Source organism: Odontesthes bonariensis, chromosome 1 (assembly GCF_027942865.1).
Source record: "Odontesthes bonariensis isolate fOdoBon6 chromosome 1, fOdoBon6.hap1, whole genome shotgun sequence".
Classification (NCBI taxonomy): domain Eukaryota; kingdom Metazoa; phylum Chordata; class Actinopteri; order Atheriniformes; family Atherinopsidae; genus Odontesthes; species Odontesthes bonariensis.
Window position 1 is genome coordinate 43,757,439 of NC_134506.1, and position 17,783 is coordinate 43,775,221.

The window sequence follows — 17,783 nt, forward strand, 5'->3', positions numbered from 1 at the left end:
TTTAGATGCTGAGATAGCTCCAGATCTTGATCTCCAACACAAAAGCGAAGCTACCTGCCAGAATAAAGACTGGGTTCGCAGTTCCTTCACAGAACAGTTTCACATTGTAGCTGCTTTACAGTGAACTGGACCTTTCTGTGGTTCTGATAACAGGATTCAGACAGACGTCCCTGATATTTGGGTTGACTGGAGCAATCAGTCGAGTGATTAGTTTGGTTCTGACCCAAATTTGCTGCTTGAAAAGTGGAAGTTTTCTCACTTTTCCTCCACTCAGCACCAAGAACACAGCAGCAGGTCAACGATGGAAGTCTTTACACCTGGTTCTACCAAGCTGGTCCAGTCTGAATGCATCGTGTGTGCTTAAACCTTAATGAACCGCACATTAAGACCCGGGGTTCATTTTAATGTTCAGGATGGTTCTTAAATCCGTGAAATTGTCCCAAAGTCTCTAAATACTGAGGACAGGAGTAACAATCACAGCAACCCTGAAGTCCTCGATGATATCAATCCCGTCGTATTATGAGAAGTGTGCGTCTGTAAACATCAGGACAGGAGGATGAACCGTCTTTAACAACATTATTAGGGCTGGGCAACGATTAAAATGTTTAATCTAATTAATAACATGATTTCCCTGATTAATCACGATTAATCACATTTGTACGCAAAATCCAAAAATGAATCCAAAAGTAGTGTGTAGCTTTTAGCATTTAGCTTTATTTTAAATGTGCTGCCATATGAATGAAAGTGCCATAACATTTGTTGTGCAAACACACTTTTAACATCAGCATCTTTCTGTAGTTTTTATGTAGAAGCCTCGCTCCACTGTCTGTTTCCTTGAATGACTTGCTGCTATCAGGTGTGTGTTTTGCCTTTAAGTGATATTTTAGACTGGAACTACTACGCTGAGAAGACAATTCAACTTGGCAGTGTTTACAGATGACTTTGGTTCTGTCGACTCCGCCGTCTGGAAGAACTTTAACATGAAAATGGCCGAGTAAAAGTTCCGTACCCTTCTCCATGTTTGGTGGATCCGCCGATTACTTTCTTTTCCTGTTCCACAGCAGACAGCAACAGACTTTTACAAAATAAAAGCCTGTGACCAACAGACTTTTACAAAATAAAAGCCTGTGAGCAGCAGACTTTTACAAAATAAAAGCCTGTGAGCAACAGACTTTTACAAAATAAAAGCCTGTGAGCAACAAACTTTTACAAAATAAAAGCCTGTGAGCAGCAGACTTTTACAAAATAAAAGCCTGTGAGCAACAGACTTTTACAAAATAAAAGCCTCTGAGCAACAGACTTTTACAAAATAAAAATATTTATTGGCGTTAAATAATTAACAAGTTAACGCGATAATAACGAGTTAACTCGCCCAGCCCTAAACATACTTCATGTTTTTTTTTGTTGCTTCAGCCCAATTTATTACACTAATATGACCCGTCAGTATGTGTTCACCCTCTCTTTCTCAGCAGACCTTTTAGAGGATCTGAAGGCACAGCTGAGCTCATCCTACAGAAACAGAACCTCTTCTTCGAGTCTCAGTGGTGAAGGAGGATGTTCTGTTCTACTGATGTTGGACCGGACCTCTGCCTCATCTATCTGAACCATCGTTTTCTTCTTTTTCCTACGGTGTCCCACAGGGTTCAGTTCTGGGCCCTTTGCTGCTCCTGTTATACCTGCTCCCTCTTTAAGTACGAATCCTCCCGCTATGCAGATGACACTCTGCTGTATTTCTCTTTAAGATGTTTCTCAGCTGCTCAGTTAAAAGTTGGATGTCTGACAGCTTTCTGCACCTTAATGCAGAGGAAACAGAGTCTGAGTCCCACAGATCTGTGTCTCAGGGAGAATCTGGGTCCTCCTGCTTCTTCTGATGAATCTTCTACCAGGAACATTGGGCTAACTTTCCTCTCAGCTTTCACTTTGGATGCTCATGTTAAATCTCTGCTGCTCTTGTTTTCATCTCTTCAGAAATATTTCACAGTTCAGTCCCATGGTGTCCCGCTCCGAGCTGGAAACTGTTCTTCCTGCATTTATTCCAGCAGCTCTGGATTATTGGGATTCTTTGTAAAACTATTTGGTCAGATTGCTGCTGCAAAGCTTCTAACTGAGTCCTCGGCTAAAGCTACTCAGCTTTTCTTTTTATGTTCCAGATATTTGTTGTGAAGCTCTTTGAAATGTGTATCCTGAAAGGTGCGGCATATAAAACATGTTGCTTTACTTTATTTGGATATGTGGGACACAAGCTCATTCTTAGAGCCCACAGGGCCCACAGGATCCTTTAGGCCCTGTGTAAATGTAAATGTATTTTATTTCTACAGCCCTTTACAGACAATCCTTACAATGTACCAAAGTGCTTTACAGCAGGTAATAAAAGCAGAAACTGATCTGTTGACCTCAGAGCTCTACCAGGACTGTTAAAAGCTCAGATAAATACGACGGGGCGAGGCCGTTAAGAGCTTTAAAAACCAACATTAAAAGTTTAAAATCAGTTCTATAAAGGACAGGAAACCAATGGAGGGAGTTAAAGGGGAACTCCGGGGCATTTGAAGCGCGTTTCCATTGCTAGAGGTTGTCAAATACTGACAGTAGGACACAGAGAGGTGCGTATCTGCGCTCCCTGTGTGGAGATCGCGCTGTTCGCTCAGCATGTCATGCGAGGCTAATACGTGGTGGCTAAGGGGCAAGCGCTAACCCTTCCACGTAAAACAACAACTTGCACACTGCAGAAACGTCACACCACTTTATAAACCATCCGACAATAAAGTCACAAGCCTTACCATCAAAACCATATGCATGGTTCTCACATTACTGGCATGGGGACGTTACAAAACAACTTTATAAACAGCATGTCACTCACCGGCTGGTTGTAGGCTCGCGCATGTGAAAGCCCAAAAGAGTCGATGGACGATAATCCCATATACAAAACAATTATATTCTCTAGAAAAACTGCGTTCAAGTATTTAAAACATTACAACAATACATGCCCAGTAATATTGTTGTAATGTTTTAAATTCTTTTAGATTCTGAAAGTAGTACACTAAATACCCCAATACAAAAAACATGAGTTCTCTAGGTCCCCTATATGTCCCGCTAGGTCCCTCCAAAGCCAGCAGGTTTGTTTACAAAATTGCAGACCGGACCGGTAAAAGGTAACCAATCAGGTTACGAGCGGGGCTCTGCTGCCTGTCAATCACCGATTGTGCACGCGCGATACAAGGTAGGCTCGTCCCCACGCTTATTTATCTGGACTATTGAACTTCATTTCGGGCTAGTCTACTTACTGTGTCTTCCATGATCGCAAATGACAGGTGAGTTGATGAATGAGGAGTCGTGTACGCGCATCTGGCGTGCACGTCTACGTGCACGAGTTCTCATGTGTTTTGAAGGGGCGGGACAGGAAGTTGAATAACTTTTTATTTTTCGGTTAAAAAATAAGCATTTCTTGCATTTTGCGACTACGGAGGTCACCGTTTTCAACTTCAAGCGTTCTGATAGATCATGTAAACTCTTAAAATGCCAAAAAGTAGGACTTTACGTATGACAACAACAAATCCTGCAGACTGCAGCTTTAAGTATTGCAAGTAGTTTATTTTTAAAATTACTACTCAAGTACTGAAAGTAAAAGTAAAAGTATTTTGTATGAATTGTCTTTCACTCCGGCGAATGAAAACAGAGACTGTAAGTAGGGCCTGGGGCGGTCTGCTTCCTCACCGCCACCACCACGATCACTCGAAGAGGAAGATGTTTCTGGTTCTTCCATCTTTGGTTCAAACAAAGCAGCAGAGCGAAAGAGGCCGAGCAGAGAGCAGCACGAGCGGTCTTCTCACCCTTCAGTTTGCACACATTAGATCTACGTCATGTATAACTTCGCGCCACAGTAAAATTGAATGCAACGGTTGTTAGAGCAACCATAAAATCTTAAAAGCACGTTAGACTTGAACTAGTGTGACTGTGGGGTTTGGAATGATTCCTAACATGTTTATAATAACGAGTAACGATGCAGCACATAAAAAAATGTATCGGAGTAAAAGTACTCAACTCTGGAAGTAGGAGAAAAAAATAATACTCCAGTAGAGTACAGATACTTAAGTAGAGTAGTGAAGTAGTTCTACTTCGTTACTATACATCTCTGGTATAAATTAAATAACATCTTGGTACCAGACAGTCCAGAACACCCTCCGGAGATGGCAGGTAGCAGAGCTATTGTATGTCAGGCAGGTGGTCATGATATCATGACTGACTGGTTTGATTCCCAGATTATTTTTTACGTGTCGCATAAAAAAAGTACACACATACAATAAATACTGTAGCTGTTCTGTGATGAAAAAAAGTAAAATATAACTTTTATTTTCACCATAGCTGTGGAAACATGATTGTTTACACAATAATTATTAATCTGAATAAATAATAACTTGTTCTTAAGTCGCTTAATTCACTAACATTTGTATATTTGCAACAGATTTTGATATTTTTTTAATTCTATATTGCCACAGTAACGGGTAATGATGTTTGTTTGTCCATGTTTAAATAAAGTTGGACTCATATGTGACGTTAAACTGTCAGCCAATCAGCGCGGTTCTTTCTACAGCAGCAGCCAATCAGACTCGCCGGGGCACTATTTGAATGCCGCTCGTGTTCGGTGTTTACTTCCTGCAGAACTCGGTGAACTGTGCTGCTGGTGAACGAAATATCCGGTTCTTTTAAGTCTAGTTTTTAATCTTGTTGCTTGTAAGACGTTGAAATGTCATCTGTGGAGGCTCGTGCTGCGGTGAGTAAATGGACTTTATGCTGTTAACTTCGTTCTTTGCATCGTTAGCCTGTAGGCTAATGTTAGCTTAGCTTCTGTTAGCTGTGAGAAGTTGTGTTCCTAAATGTCTGGGTTCTTCAAAGAGTTCCGGTTTGTGACTGTCTTTGCAGCTGCTGCCTGCCGCAGAGAACCCTCTGAAAGAGGGGAAACGCTTCGCAGCGGGTCCGAGGAGAGCTGCTCTCGGAGAGATTACCAACTTTAACGCAGCTAACACAAAGGTAGCTAACACAAAGGTAGCTAGCACACCTGAGTTCTGTTCTCAGTCTGCTCTTTCAGGCTGGTTTTGAACACAAACTACATCGGTTTGTATTCCCCGTTTAAATCCGAGTCCTTACAGCTTCACTAGTTGTGTTGAAATGCTTTTTAAGTTGTCAAACTTCAGGTGTTGGTCTTCCATCCAGGTGTGGATGCTCAGACCCAAACAAGCTAAAAGTTTCAAGTCTTTCATTGTCAGATGCACAGAACAACAGAGTCGGACAGCAACTAGCATAACATGACATAAGTACTCTAACAATAACAATAAATATGCAATATGGATACTACAAAATATACATTTTATGTTAATTACTAGAGCTATACTGAACATATAATACAGATAATAGCCTATGCTAATCTAAGACCTATACTAACCTAGAAACATAAGATAAAAATACAATATTGTGCAATATTGCATGTTGTGGCGCAAACAGCAGTGGAGGTAGGCATGTGTAAAGTGTCAAACCAAAAGCAGCAGCCACATCAAAGCTGTCACCAAGGCAGCTTTTTACTATCTCAGAAACCTCAACAGAATTAAAGGTTTCCTCTCCCAAACAGACCAGCAGAAACTCATCCATGCATTCATCTCCAGTAGACTCCATCACTGTAATGCTCTTTTAACTGGACTTCCTAAAAAGAGCATTAAACATCTGCAGCTCATCCAGAACGCTGCTGCTGGAGTTTTAACCCGGACTAAGAGATCTGAACACATCACAGCAGCTTTAAAATCTTTACTCTGGCTTCCAGTCAGTCACAGAATAGATTTTAAAAGCCTGCTGATGGTTTACATCTGTGATGTGTTCAGAGAATATAAAGCCAGCAGAGCTCTTAGATCCAAGGACTCAGGTCAGCTGGTCCAGTCCAGAGTCCAGACTAAACATGGAGAAGCAGCATTTAGCTGTTATGCTGCAAACAAGTGGAACAAACTGCCAGTGGAGATTAAACTTTCACCAAATGGAGACATTTTTAAATCCAGGTTAAAAACATTTCTGTTCTCATGTGTCTATGCATGAAATCTGCACGATATCTTTGAACTTATCTGGACTGTTGCTTGTTTTTAAATTCATTTAAATGATTTTATTTGTTTCTCTTTATATTTTATGCATTTTAATGCTTCTTTCACTCCCTGCTGCAATGCTTTTATTTCATGTGAAGTACTTTGAATTGTTTTGTACATGAAATGTGCTACAAATAAATTTGCTTTGACTCTCTTCTCTCCAGAGAACTGGAGCATCAAAGTCGTCCAAACCATCTTGTGCCCAGAAGGCGGCTCCGGTTCTCCGGCTCCAAGCGGCGGCCGACGCGCTCCCCGAGGAGCCGGCGGACGTGTCCATGAAGGAGGAGCCGCTGTGCCAGGCCTTCTCCGAGGTGCTGCTGACGGTGCAGGACGTGGACGAGCACGACGCCGACCTGCCGCAGCTCTGCTCAGAATACGTCAAAGATATCTACAGCTACCTGCACGTCCTGGAGGTAATTCAGTTTATTTATATAGCGCCAAATACAAATGTCATCTCAAGGCACTTAAATTATAAAGTCCAATTGGCATTCAATTAATTGTAATCATAATTATTTATAAAATAATCCAATTCATTCATATAGAGCCAATTCAAAAACAGTTTCCTAGCTAAGGAAACCAACAGATTGCACCGAAACTTGTCTTCAGTCCAATCTCCCGTCCTGAGCGTGCCTGAGGCGACTGGAGAGAAACGACTCTCTTTGAACAGGAAGAAACCTCTGGCAGAACCAGACTCAGGAAGGGTGGCCATCCGCCTCCACCAGCTGGGGTTTAGAGAAGACAGAAAAGAGAGAAAAAACCCAGTAACACCATTCAAAGGATATCTGTTGGAACAGGGAAACACCAGTTAATGACCACAATAATATCACATATACATAATATCATTTGAGAAATTAAACGGGGGGAAAAAGTGAGGAAAGGTGTGACAGGTGAGGCCCCCCCAGCAGTCTGGGCCTATAGCAGCTTAACTATGGGATGTTTCAGGGTCAGCTGAGCCATCCCTAACTATAAGCTTTATCAGAAAGGAAAGTTTTAAGCCTGGTCTTAAAGGTAGAGAGGGGCCTGATAACTGAAGGCTCTGCCTCCCAAACTGGCAGCTGGTTCCACAGAGAGGGGCCTGATAACTGAAGGCTCTGCCTCCCAAACTGGCAGCTGGTTCCTCAGAGAGGGGCCTGATAACTGAAGGCTCCGCCTCCCATTCTACTTTTAGAAACTCTGGGAACCGGCTGTTAAACCGGCTGTTAAACCAGCTGTTCCTCCACCTGTTCCGTGTTCTCCTCAGGTGCAGCAGGCGGTGCGAGCAGACTACATGCAGGGCTATGAGATCACGGAGCGCATGCGAGCGATTCTGGTGGACTGGCTGGTCCAGGTGCACTCCAGGTTCCAGCTGCTGCAGGAGACTCTGTTCCTCACGGTGGCCACGCTGGACCGCTTCCTCCAGGTAAGCCTGCCCGGACCTTCTTCTTCTGTGTTGGGCCGCACCTTCTTCTTCTTCTGTGTTGGGCCGCACCTTCTTCTTCTTCTGTGTTGGGCCGCACCTTCTTCTTCTTCTGTGTTGGGCCGCACCTTCTTCTTCTTCTGTGTTGGGCCGCACCTTCTTCTTCTTCTGTGTTGGGCCGCACCTTCTTCTTCTTCTGTGTTGGGCCGCACCTTCTTCTTCTTCTGTGTTGGGCCGCACCTTCTTCTGTGTTGGGCTGCACCTTCTTCTTCTGTGTTGGGCCGCACCTTCTTCTTCTGTGTTGGGCTGCACCTTCTTCTTCTTCTTCTTCTTCTTCTTCTGTGTTGGGCCGCACCTTCTTCTTCTTCTGTGTTGGGCCGCTCCTTCTTCTTCTGTGTTGGGCCGCACCTTCTTCTTCTTCTTCTGTGTTGGGCCGCACCTTCTCCTTCTTCTTCTGTGTTGGGCCGCACCTTCTTCTTCTGTGTTGGGCTGCGTATAACCCCTCTGTGGCCCTGCAGGTCCAGCCGGTGTCCCGCAGGAAGCTGCAGCTGGTGGGCGTGACGGCCATGCTGTTGGCCTGTAAGTACGAGGAGATGTACGCGCCGGAGGTGGGCGACTTCGCCTACATCACAGACCACGCCTTCACCAAGTCTCAGATCCTGGAGATGGAGCAGCTGATCCTGAGGAGCCTGAACTTCCAGCTGGGGCGCCCGCTGCCGCTGCACTTCCTGCGGCGAGCCTCCAAGGTGGCCAACGTGAGTTTGTGTGGAGCTGCAGAGAAACGTTTGTTCATCAGAGTAATGAAAATGTTCTGCTGCTTTACTCAGCAGATCCACTTTAATGTGGAGCTGAAAGCACAATCTGAGTTCCAGGACAGTCGGGACGCTGAGTGACCTGGAAGGAAAACAATAACGATTCAAAAACCTCAAGATTTTAACCTCAACTAAATATTAAATGAGACTTTTTACTCTTTCATGACAAATATCAGCTCATCTGGAGTCTCATAAATGTTGGGACATGTTTCCCACTGTGGAGCATCCCCTCTTTAACAACATCTGGATCTGAGACCAGCTGCTGATCCTCTGGGAGAGGAATGTTGTATTTAAGCTGAAACATCTGGACTGCAGCAGCTGGACTCTTCTCTGAAGCCGAGCTGCTGGAACAGATGCAGGATGTGGTTTAACTTTGTCCTGCTGAAATAAGCAAGGCCTTCCCTGAAGCAGATGTTGCTCTAACAGCTGTTTATACCTTTCCAGATGTGCAGGTTCCCAGTTCCAGAGGCTCTAATGAGCCCAATCAGGGATTTCCAGAACAGGAAAAACAAAGCGGGGGAAAAAAAAAACATAAATATTTAAATAACTTGGTGGTGTCTCCCAAATAAACGGTTAAAGTAGCATCTGCTAATTTCAGTGCTGGTGATGGGACACTTAAAGGGACAGTTCGCCTCTTTTGACATGAAGCTGTATGACATCCCATATCAGCAACATCATTTCTGAACATCTTCTTACCCCCTGCTGCGTCCTGTGAGCAGAGTTCCAGCCTCGTTTTGGTGTTGATGAAGGTAGTCCGGCTAGTTGGCTGGGGTTTAAAAAATAAAGCGTTTTGCTTCTCAAAACAATATGCGTTCAACAGAGTAATACATTTACATCACAAAATGGTTCTCCAGGAAAAAGTCAGACCTCACAATCTCTTGGCCCTATTTTCTCTCCCTAAAAGCTTTTGACCCTGAGAGTTGGGCCTGAACTGGAAGTCACCGCTGTACCGGATGATAAGGCCCCTATAAAGGCCCCCGAGTTGATTTCTTTTAAAGTTTACGTCCAGATAATGCCAGCAGGTATAAAAGTATATGTGAGGATTGTAAGTGATTGATTAATCAACAGAGAAATGATTGGAAACAACTTTGAAAGGTCACGAATTTCCAATGGTAGAAATGCTAAAATGGGAATCTTTCTTACTTTTATTTTTGTAAACGTTTTGTTAATGGTCCAATAAAACAAGTAATTCTAAGATGTCAAGTTGGGTTTAGATAAATTGTAGGTGGCATCTTCTTTTCAAATAAAGACTTATTAAAAGCTTAGTTGCTAGCAAATAGATTGATAGCAGTGATATGAAGGGAGAGAAAATAGGGCCAAGCGATTGTGAGGTCTGACTTTTTCCTGGAGAACCATTCTGTGATGCAAATGTATTACTCTGTTGAACGCATATTGTTTTGAGAAGCAAAACGCTTTATTTTTTTAAACCCCAGCCAACTAGCCGGACTACTTTCATCAACACCAAAACGAGGCTGGAACTCTGCTCACAGGACGCAGCAGGGGGTAAGAAGATGCTCAGAAATGATGTTGCTGATATGGGATGTCACACAGCTTCATGTCAAAAGAGGCGAACTATCCCTTTAAAGTTCTCCTGATGAGCTGGAAACATTTCTGGGGTTTCTTTTGGATAAGATTTGAAACCCCAGCAGATAGTTTGCAAACTTCTCGTATTGCTTTAGTGTTTAATCGAAGATCAAATTAATGTCTCGCTTGCCGTTGGCTCAGTTTTCTGTTGTGACTGAAGTATTTGAGCTCTTTAAATCGTTTAAACCTGCACTCGGCGTCCCGGCTGTTCTGGAACTGATTCCTCAGAACACAAAGAGCTTGATCAGACTTTGTTGTGTTTCAGTCTGACGTGGAGAAGCACACGCTGGCCAAGTACCTGATGGAGCTGACGCTGCTGGACTACGGCATGGTGCACCTGCGGCCCTCGGAGGTGGCGGCCGCCTCGCTGAGCCTCTCCCAGCTGCTGCTGGACGGGCTGCCCTGGGTGAGTCCGGCTCGCTGGCCGGGTTCTAACCGCTCAGTTTCATCTTACTTCACTGGTCACTTTAGGTTTAACCCATAAGAACCCACCGGACAGGTGTCACACGCCCTTTAAATGTTCTGGAAAATTCCATGAAAAACTTTTATCCTGGAGTTAAACTCATGAATTGCCAGAGTGCCCCATACTTAACATCCTGGTGGGTCATGTGATTATGTGTTACCACTACGGGCAGAGCGAGCTGAATTTAAATCGCTTTTTGGTTGCTAAAGGAAAGATTCAAACCATTTAACACCCACTACGGAGTTATTTTGAGAAATGTGTTCTATATTGTGGGTTTTAAGTTCCCATAATCTTCCTTGATGGAGAAATTATCCAGGTTCTTAACGCCCAATGTGACATAGGGCTGCACGATAATGGCCAAAATGATTATCACGATTATTTGTTTTTTAACCAAAACAAACTTTATTGTCACATAGGCTTATTATAACTGCTTTCACATCCATAAGGTGCTACATTCCTGGTAATTTACAAATATGTGCAACAAAATAGATCCCCTTATTCGCCGTTCGTTGTGTTGCTTTGTGGCACTCTTTGCATATCACCTTTTCTTGTGTTGCGCCACTCGCCTTGAACCCAAAATGCTTCCGCACAATGGATGACGATCCGGTTCTCGGGACGAGCTCCTCGGCCTCTGCCACGTTAGACATTTTTATTTTTTCTCTGTTAAGATTGTTTATAGCTCATAAGCTCGACTGCTACCTGTTGTATGTTTGCCATGTTACTTTGTCCTCTGTAACTAGCGTCCACATCTAGAAACTAAACTGCGCGGTGCAGGGAGCAACTCTGATTGGCTCATGGAGGCATGTGATCAGACGGTGGTTTACGGAGCGCTAGAGTGGCTTTTACATTACATTTACATTTTGCAGACACTTTTAACCAAAGCGACTTACAATAAGTGTGTTCCACATCGGTAGGCAGTAGAACTTCAGGTCACAAGAAATCATAAGTGCATTTCCTTCCCAAACCAAACAGCTGAGAGCAAAACTAGTGCTAGAGTAAGTGCGGTAAGTTAGGTACTGAAACAGATGGGAAGACAATTTAGGAAAAAAAAGACAATTTAGGATTCAATATAAACACAAGAAACTTGTGCTAAAATAAAATGAAATAAAGGACCAGACTCACAATAATTAAAAGAAAGAAAACACCAGAGGGTTAAAGCGGAGGATCTTTGAAAACACCTTTAATATGGAGCGTTCTATGGACGGCATGACGCATTTTAAATATCGCTCTAACGTGAATTTGATCGCAGGAAGCCAACATCGTGATTAAAATTTGATATATTGTGCAGCCCTAATGTCACGTTACAGATCTCTGACAGTGGGGGGTGGTATTTTCAAAGAAATGTGGTCTATTTACTCTGTGTTATGACCCCCTTAATTTTCATTTAAGTAATGGTCCGGGTTCCTATGGGTTAAAGGCGGGGTAGGGGATCTTTTTCTGGAGCATTTTTTTACATATTGCTTGAAATACTCTTCACACCCCCATTGCAACCAATTAATTAAAAGTTTTGACACAAATATGAAAAGTTTTAGTGGCCTCTAGAATGTACAATCTAGGAAAAACACTATCCAATCATACTGAACGGACCGTAAACAATGATTGGATTCTGATGCCGTCTATCAAACTGCAATCTGCTCCTCCTCCCCCCCCCCCCCCCCCCCCCCCCCCCTGTGCCCGTACCCTGCTCCGTGAACGAATTACGCGTCCAGAAGCTTGGCAGGAAGCTAAACTAGAGCCAGCTTGGCTAGCACCTAGCATTATTAAACGTATAGTTAGCATAAACTAAATACTAAATACGGCAACGATCGATGCTTGCTGTCAGAACAGCGCTCGTGCACCTTCGTGCTCGTGCGCGTTCATGTACTCTAGAGGCGTGCCTTCGGGGGGAAAGTGAAGAAAAGGGTTGGGACTTTTTACCGGTGTATTTTCAAAATGCAGCTTCGCTGGACTCAAAATCCAGGATCTCCTACGCTACCTTTAAACAGTCTTAAATTCTTTGTTTATAATTGTATAAACCTTTTTATTGCTTGAATTTCCTTCGGGATCACTAAAGTATCTATCCTCCTCAGTCGCCCACGCAGCAGCACTACTCCACCTACGACGCGGCCCACCTGAAGCCCATCATGCAGCTCATCGCCAAGAACGTGGTGCTGGTAAACGACGGGAAAACCAAGTTCCAGGTGAGTCTGCTCAGCTTTATATTTAAAACTAACTCCTGGTGCGGCATCCAGATGACCTTTGACCTCTGACCTCTGCAGGCGGTGAAGAACAAGTTCTCCAGCAGCAAGCTGCTGAAGATCAGCCTGATCCCGCAGCTGCGGTCCTCCATCATCACCAACATGGCGGCCGCGCTGCTCGGCAACGCCTGAGCTGGAACCCCGGACTTTTTTGGGACTTTTCACCTGCACTTTATATATATATATATTTTTTTTTTTTTAGATTTGTGATGTGACGCCTGCTGCCGCCGGCCACAGCATGGAGCTTTACCTGGTTTTAATAAAACGTCTTTAACTTTTTAACCCCCCGTGTTGCTGCTTTTTATTATCCTGCAGTCTGAGAAATGTTGTTTTTATTACGGCTGGGCGAGTTAACGCGTTAATTATTTAACACCGATAAATATTTTATTGCCCATTAATGCAGGTTTTAATTAAAAAAAAAATTAAAATGTATATTTTTGTGCCTTTTCAATGGATAGACAAGTTCAGAGAGACAGGAAGCAGGGGGCAGAAGGGGAACAACATGCAGCACAGGGCCATCCGATACGGGACTCGAACCGGGTTTTTATTTTGGCTTTTAATTTGTAAAAGTCTGTTGCTGTCTGCTGTGGAACAGGAAAAGAAAGTAATCGGCGGATCCACCAAACATGGAGAAGGGTACGGAACTTTTACTCGGCCATTTTCATTTTAAAGTTCTTCCAGACGGCGGAGTGGACAGAACCAAAGTCATCTGTAAACTCTGCCAAGTTGAATTGTCTTCTCAGCGTAGTAGTTCCAGTCTAAAATATCACTTAAAGGCAAAACACACAACTGATAGCAGCAAGTCATTCAAGGAAACAGACAGTGGAGCGAGGCTTCTACATAAAAACTACAGAAAGATGCTGATGTTAAAAGTGTGTTTGCACAACAAATGTTATGGCACTTTCATTCATATGGCAGCACATTTAAAATAAAGCTAAATGCTAAAAGCTATACGCTACTTTTGGATTCATTTTTGGTTATTCTGCGTACAAATGCGATTAATCGTGATTAATCAGGGAAATCATGTGATTAATTTAAACATTTTAACCGTTGCCCAGTCGTAGTTTTTACCCGCAAAGATGTTCGTCTTCTCCGTCCTGTTGGAGGTTCTGAAACTTCCAGAATAAGTCGGTGACCAAACTCACGGGTTTGGGGCTGAACCTTATGCTAGTTATGATCCAGTAGATGTTTTCCTTTCACTGAGCAGAAGGAAAATAAAGTTCAGCTGCAGAAACTGAAGAGGACAGAAGACAAAAGCCCGTCGGACGGAGTCGGAGCGTGTGAGGTCATCCTGATGATGTCATCAGTGCTGGACGTGGGAACCAGGTGAAGCTGCAGAATGAGGTCATTTACAGGCGGTGAGCGCTGCGCTGCAGTCTGAGGGCGAGCATTGTGCTCTGCAGGCCGCTCTGACGTCAGCTCCACACGGACCGGAGCGCCGGCGAGATGAAACCTGCTGAGCTCAGCAGGAAAAGAGAGAGTCAGATAAAAGCTGAGAGTTAAACGGGCTTTTAAAGTGGTGAAAATGATTTAACACTAGATCATATTTAAGTTCTAATGTGAATAAATTACAGCAAGCTTTTTATATTTTATTAGGGTTTTAAAAGTTAACCATAAGTATATAGGAGTGAAACTTTTAAGTTAAGTTCAAGCCTTTGAGATAAAAACTTGTTTTACACTCCTGCTGATCTCAGGCGTCAGAACTGCGTTAAAAGCCCAGAACAAAGGTTTAGAAACTCTTAAACTAAAACTCTTATTTCTTTTACTGCCGCTTTGACCTCTGCGCTGCTTAACTGAGACGACTCTCACGCTTTGGATCTAATCTGTCAGGGAGGACTGAGGCTCATCACTCCTTTCTGTGCATTAGGCAAGGCATCTTTATTTATATATATATTTACATTTTATACCACAGGCAACTCAATGTGCTTTACATAAAGACACAAAGAACACCATAAAGCAGCATAAAAACAAGCAATTTAAAGAGAATTAAAAAAAATAGAATGAAAATTAAAACACACAGTTAAAAGCAATCAAAGAAGAGGGGAAAATATAAAACAATTAAGAGGATTTATAGCATTATGCTTTTAAATTATTTAAAGGAACTCAACCATAAGCACACGGAAAGAGAAATGTTTTAAACCTGGATTTAAAAGTGCTCACAGTTGGGCCTGATTAGATGTGAGATATTAAAAAATAGGTCTTTATGAATGAAAAAACAGTCTTTTGAGCTGAGCTTCCTGTATGTTTTTGGGTGACGTTGGTCAGGTGGAAACGGACCAAAATAAGCCTTTAAAATACAGATGTGCAACAATTGTGAGGTCTGACTTTTTCCTGGAGAACCATTTTGTGATGCAAATGTATTACTCTGTTGAACGCATATTGTTTTGAGAAGCAAAACGCTTTATTTTTGAAACCCCAGCCAACTAGCCGGACTACCTTCATCAACACCAAAACGAGGCTGGAACTCTGCTCACAGGACGCAGCAGGGGGTAAGAAGATGTTCAGAAATGATGCTGCTGATATGGGATGTTACACAGCTTCATGTCAAAAGAGGCGAACTGTCCCTTTAAAACAGTAATGATAGTATATGTAAAGATCAGGACTAGCACGTTGTATAATTTATTTAGTTGTTTGTATTTGTTTATGTTATTATTATTAGTGTTATTTCTATGTATTATTATTATTACCACATATTATCATTGTTATAGTATTTATTTGTCTACCTCTTTTTTTTATTATTTATTTATTTTAATTATCCATAGTGCTCTTAATTGTTGTTGTTTTGGTCTTTATTTAGCTATTTACTGTGAAACTATTTAGCTGTGAAATCCTACAACATGTAAAAGACCTGGGGGAGGGGAGGGTGGGTCATACACAAGTTCTTAAGTTGTTTGGAAAAAGAAAAAAAGAAAATTACTTGTATTCCTGTATACACTTATTACTTTTGTCTTGCATTTGATAAATAAATTAAAATATAAAAAAATGAAAAAAAAAATAAAGAAGAAAAAAGGAAAAAAAAACAAACAGTGTTGATAATAACTGTAATAATCTTTGTGTCCGCTTCTTTAATCCGGATTCGGCACCGCGGGGGTTAACCGGGACTCTGCAGTTCCCCGGCCCGCCGCACGGTGGCAGCAGACCGGAGGCTCCCCGCTTCTTCCCCGCCTCCCGCCCCCAGCCCGCCGCCGTGTCTCCGTCCCTTCCAGCAGCTCAGTCAGTCCGAGCTGCAGCCGCTCACACTCCCGCACCGAGCCACCTTCTCTCCGCAGACCTGCGCGCAAACACGTGAGTAGCCCGCAGATGTGCACACTCCGATGTGCACGCTCAGGTTCAGCCTGCTGATTTGATCCGTGTTTTCCTCTCTGAGCTCCGGGACCAGTTTTTATGCTTCTGCTCAAAGGTTAAATCAGATGTTTTCTGCACGGAGTCTGGTGGGAACAGAACCTTTAAACCTTCCCTGCAGATCAGAGCTGACCTGTTGGACCATTTTTAGCACCTTTTTCTACATGTTTCACGCGCAGATGTGCGCACATGTCCACCTGAAAGCACGTGAAACCTTTCCTTTGTCCTGGCTGCTGCAGATTCAGACTGAAAGTTTAACTCTTGATGTGTCACAGGATCCGGCTGAAGACTAAAAAAAAAGTTGTTTTTGAGGTGAACAACGTGGCAGAGCTGGTGAGAAGAAGCAGAACACCAGAGGATTTAACAGGAAACTGCATTATTACGCATTAAATCTCTCTAAACTTCAGACTTCTCATGTTTGTCTGTGAATAATCTGACAGAATCAGACTCCAAACTGCAGACAAAATGTTTCAGAGCCACATTTATCTGAGTTTTCTGGATCAGAACCAGTCTCTGAGGCTCCTTCGCTGTCCTGCCGGAGCAGATGTGGATCACTGCGCCGCTGAAAATAGTCCTTGATAAATGCAGAATCCTCCTGTTCTTAGTCACAGCATCAGGAACCGCTCTGACGTCGGGTTCTTTCATGCGAAGCTGTAGTTTGGAGAAAACTAAACCGGTTCTGAGCCGCTGAGCTCAGAACCGGTGAAGCTGAACTGTGACAGGAAACCGGTTTTATTCATATTTCATACAGTAAACGTGTGGTCGTCCATCTGAGACGAGTTCCCTGCTTTAAAGGAGGTCACGGGACTAGTTGTATTTTGGCTTTAAAGGGATAGTTCGCCTCTTTTGACATGAAGCTGTGTAACATCCCATATCAGCAGCATCATTTCTGAACATCTTCTTACCCCCTGCTGCGTCCTGTGAGCAGAGTTCCAGCCTCGTTTTGGTGTTGATGAAGGTAGTCCGGCTAGTTGGCTGGGGTTTAAAAAAATAAAGCGTTTTGCTTCTCAAAACAATATGCGTTCAACAGAGTAATACATTTGCATCACAAAATGGTTCTCCAGGAAAAAGTCAGACCTCACAATCGCTTGGCCCTATTTTCTCTCCCTTCGTATCACTGCCTGCTGCCGCCTGCCGCGCCTGTTACGATGTTCGCTGCTCGGTCTGCACATTAAACAGTCTAAAACCAGGTACCAAACCAGTGCAAATCCAGACCCAAACCCAGTTTAAATGCAATTGTAAAAGCAGTTTAAAACCAGGTCATTAAACGGTTTCAAATGAGGAACCAAACCGGTGTAAATCCAGGCCTAAACTCAATTTTAAACCAGGTCAAAACCACTTCAAATACAGGCCCAACACCAGTTTAAACATGCAGGGTCGGTGTTCGTGGCCGACAGCCGCGCCTGTTACGCTGTTTGCTGCTCGGTCTGCACTTCGGTCTGCACAGCAGGCAGTGATATGAAGGGAGAGAAAATAGGGCCAAGAGATTGTGAGGTCTGACTTTTTCCTGGAGAACCATTTTGTGATGCAAATGTATTTCTCTGTTGAACGCATATTGTTTTGAGAAGCAAAACGCTTTATTTTTTAAACCCCAGCCAACTAGCCGGACTACCTTCATCAACACCAAAACGAGGCTGGAACTCTGCTCACAGGACGCAGCAGGGGGTAAGAAGATGTTCAGAAATGATGTTGCTGATATGGGATGTCATACAGCTTCATGTCAAAAGAGGCGAACTGTCCCTTTAAGTCAACTTTCTCTCTTTGAAGAGGCTCGTCGGCGCTGAATGAGACGCTTTGAAGTCTGAAACCTCCTCAGATGTTCCTTCGGTT

General features: G+C 43.2%; 2 protein-coding genes across 2 annotated transcripts in view; both read left to right on the forward strand.

Moving 5' to 3' along the window:
* Positions 1-4,594: 4,594 nt before the first annotated feature.
* Positions 4,595-12,871, forward strand: ccnb2 (cyclin B2). Its single transcript, XM_075467861.1, has 8 exons — positions 4,595-4,768; positions 4,918-5,025; positions 6,284-6,532; positions 7,360-7,518; positions 8,034-8,270; positions 10,177-10,317; positions 12,444-12,554; positions 12,633-12,871. Exons 1-8 carry the CDS (start codon positions 4,742-4,744, stop codon positions 12,741-12,743), a joined length of 1,143 nt encoding a protein of 380 aa, XP_075323976.1. The 5' UTR covers positions 4,595-4,741; the 3' UTR covers positions 12,744-12,871.
* A 2,936-nt stretch (positions 12,872-15,807) lies between these two features.
* LOC142382236 (CD82 antigen-like) overlaps positions 15,808-17,783 on the forward strand; it is a 37,213-nt gene continuing 35,237 nt past the window's right edge. The window contains exon 1 of the mRNA XM_075467883.1: positions 15,808-15,896. The gene's annotated coding sequence lies outside the window, so the exon portion shown is untranslated. The remainder of the gene's footprint in view (positions 15,897-17,783) is intronic.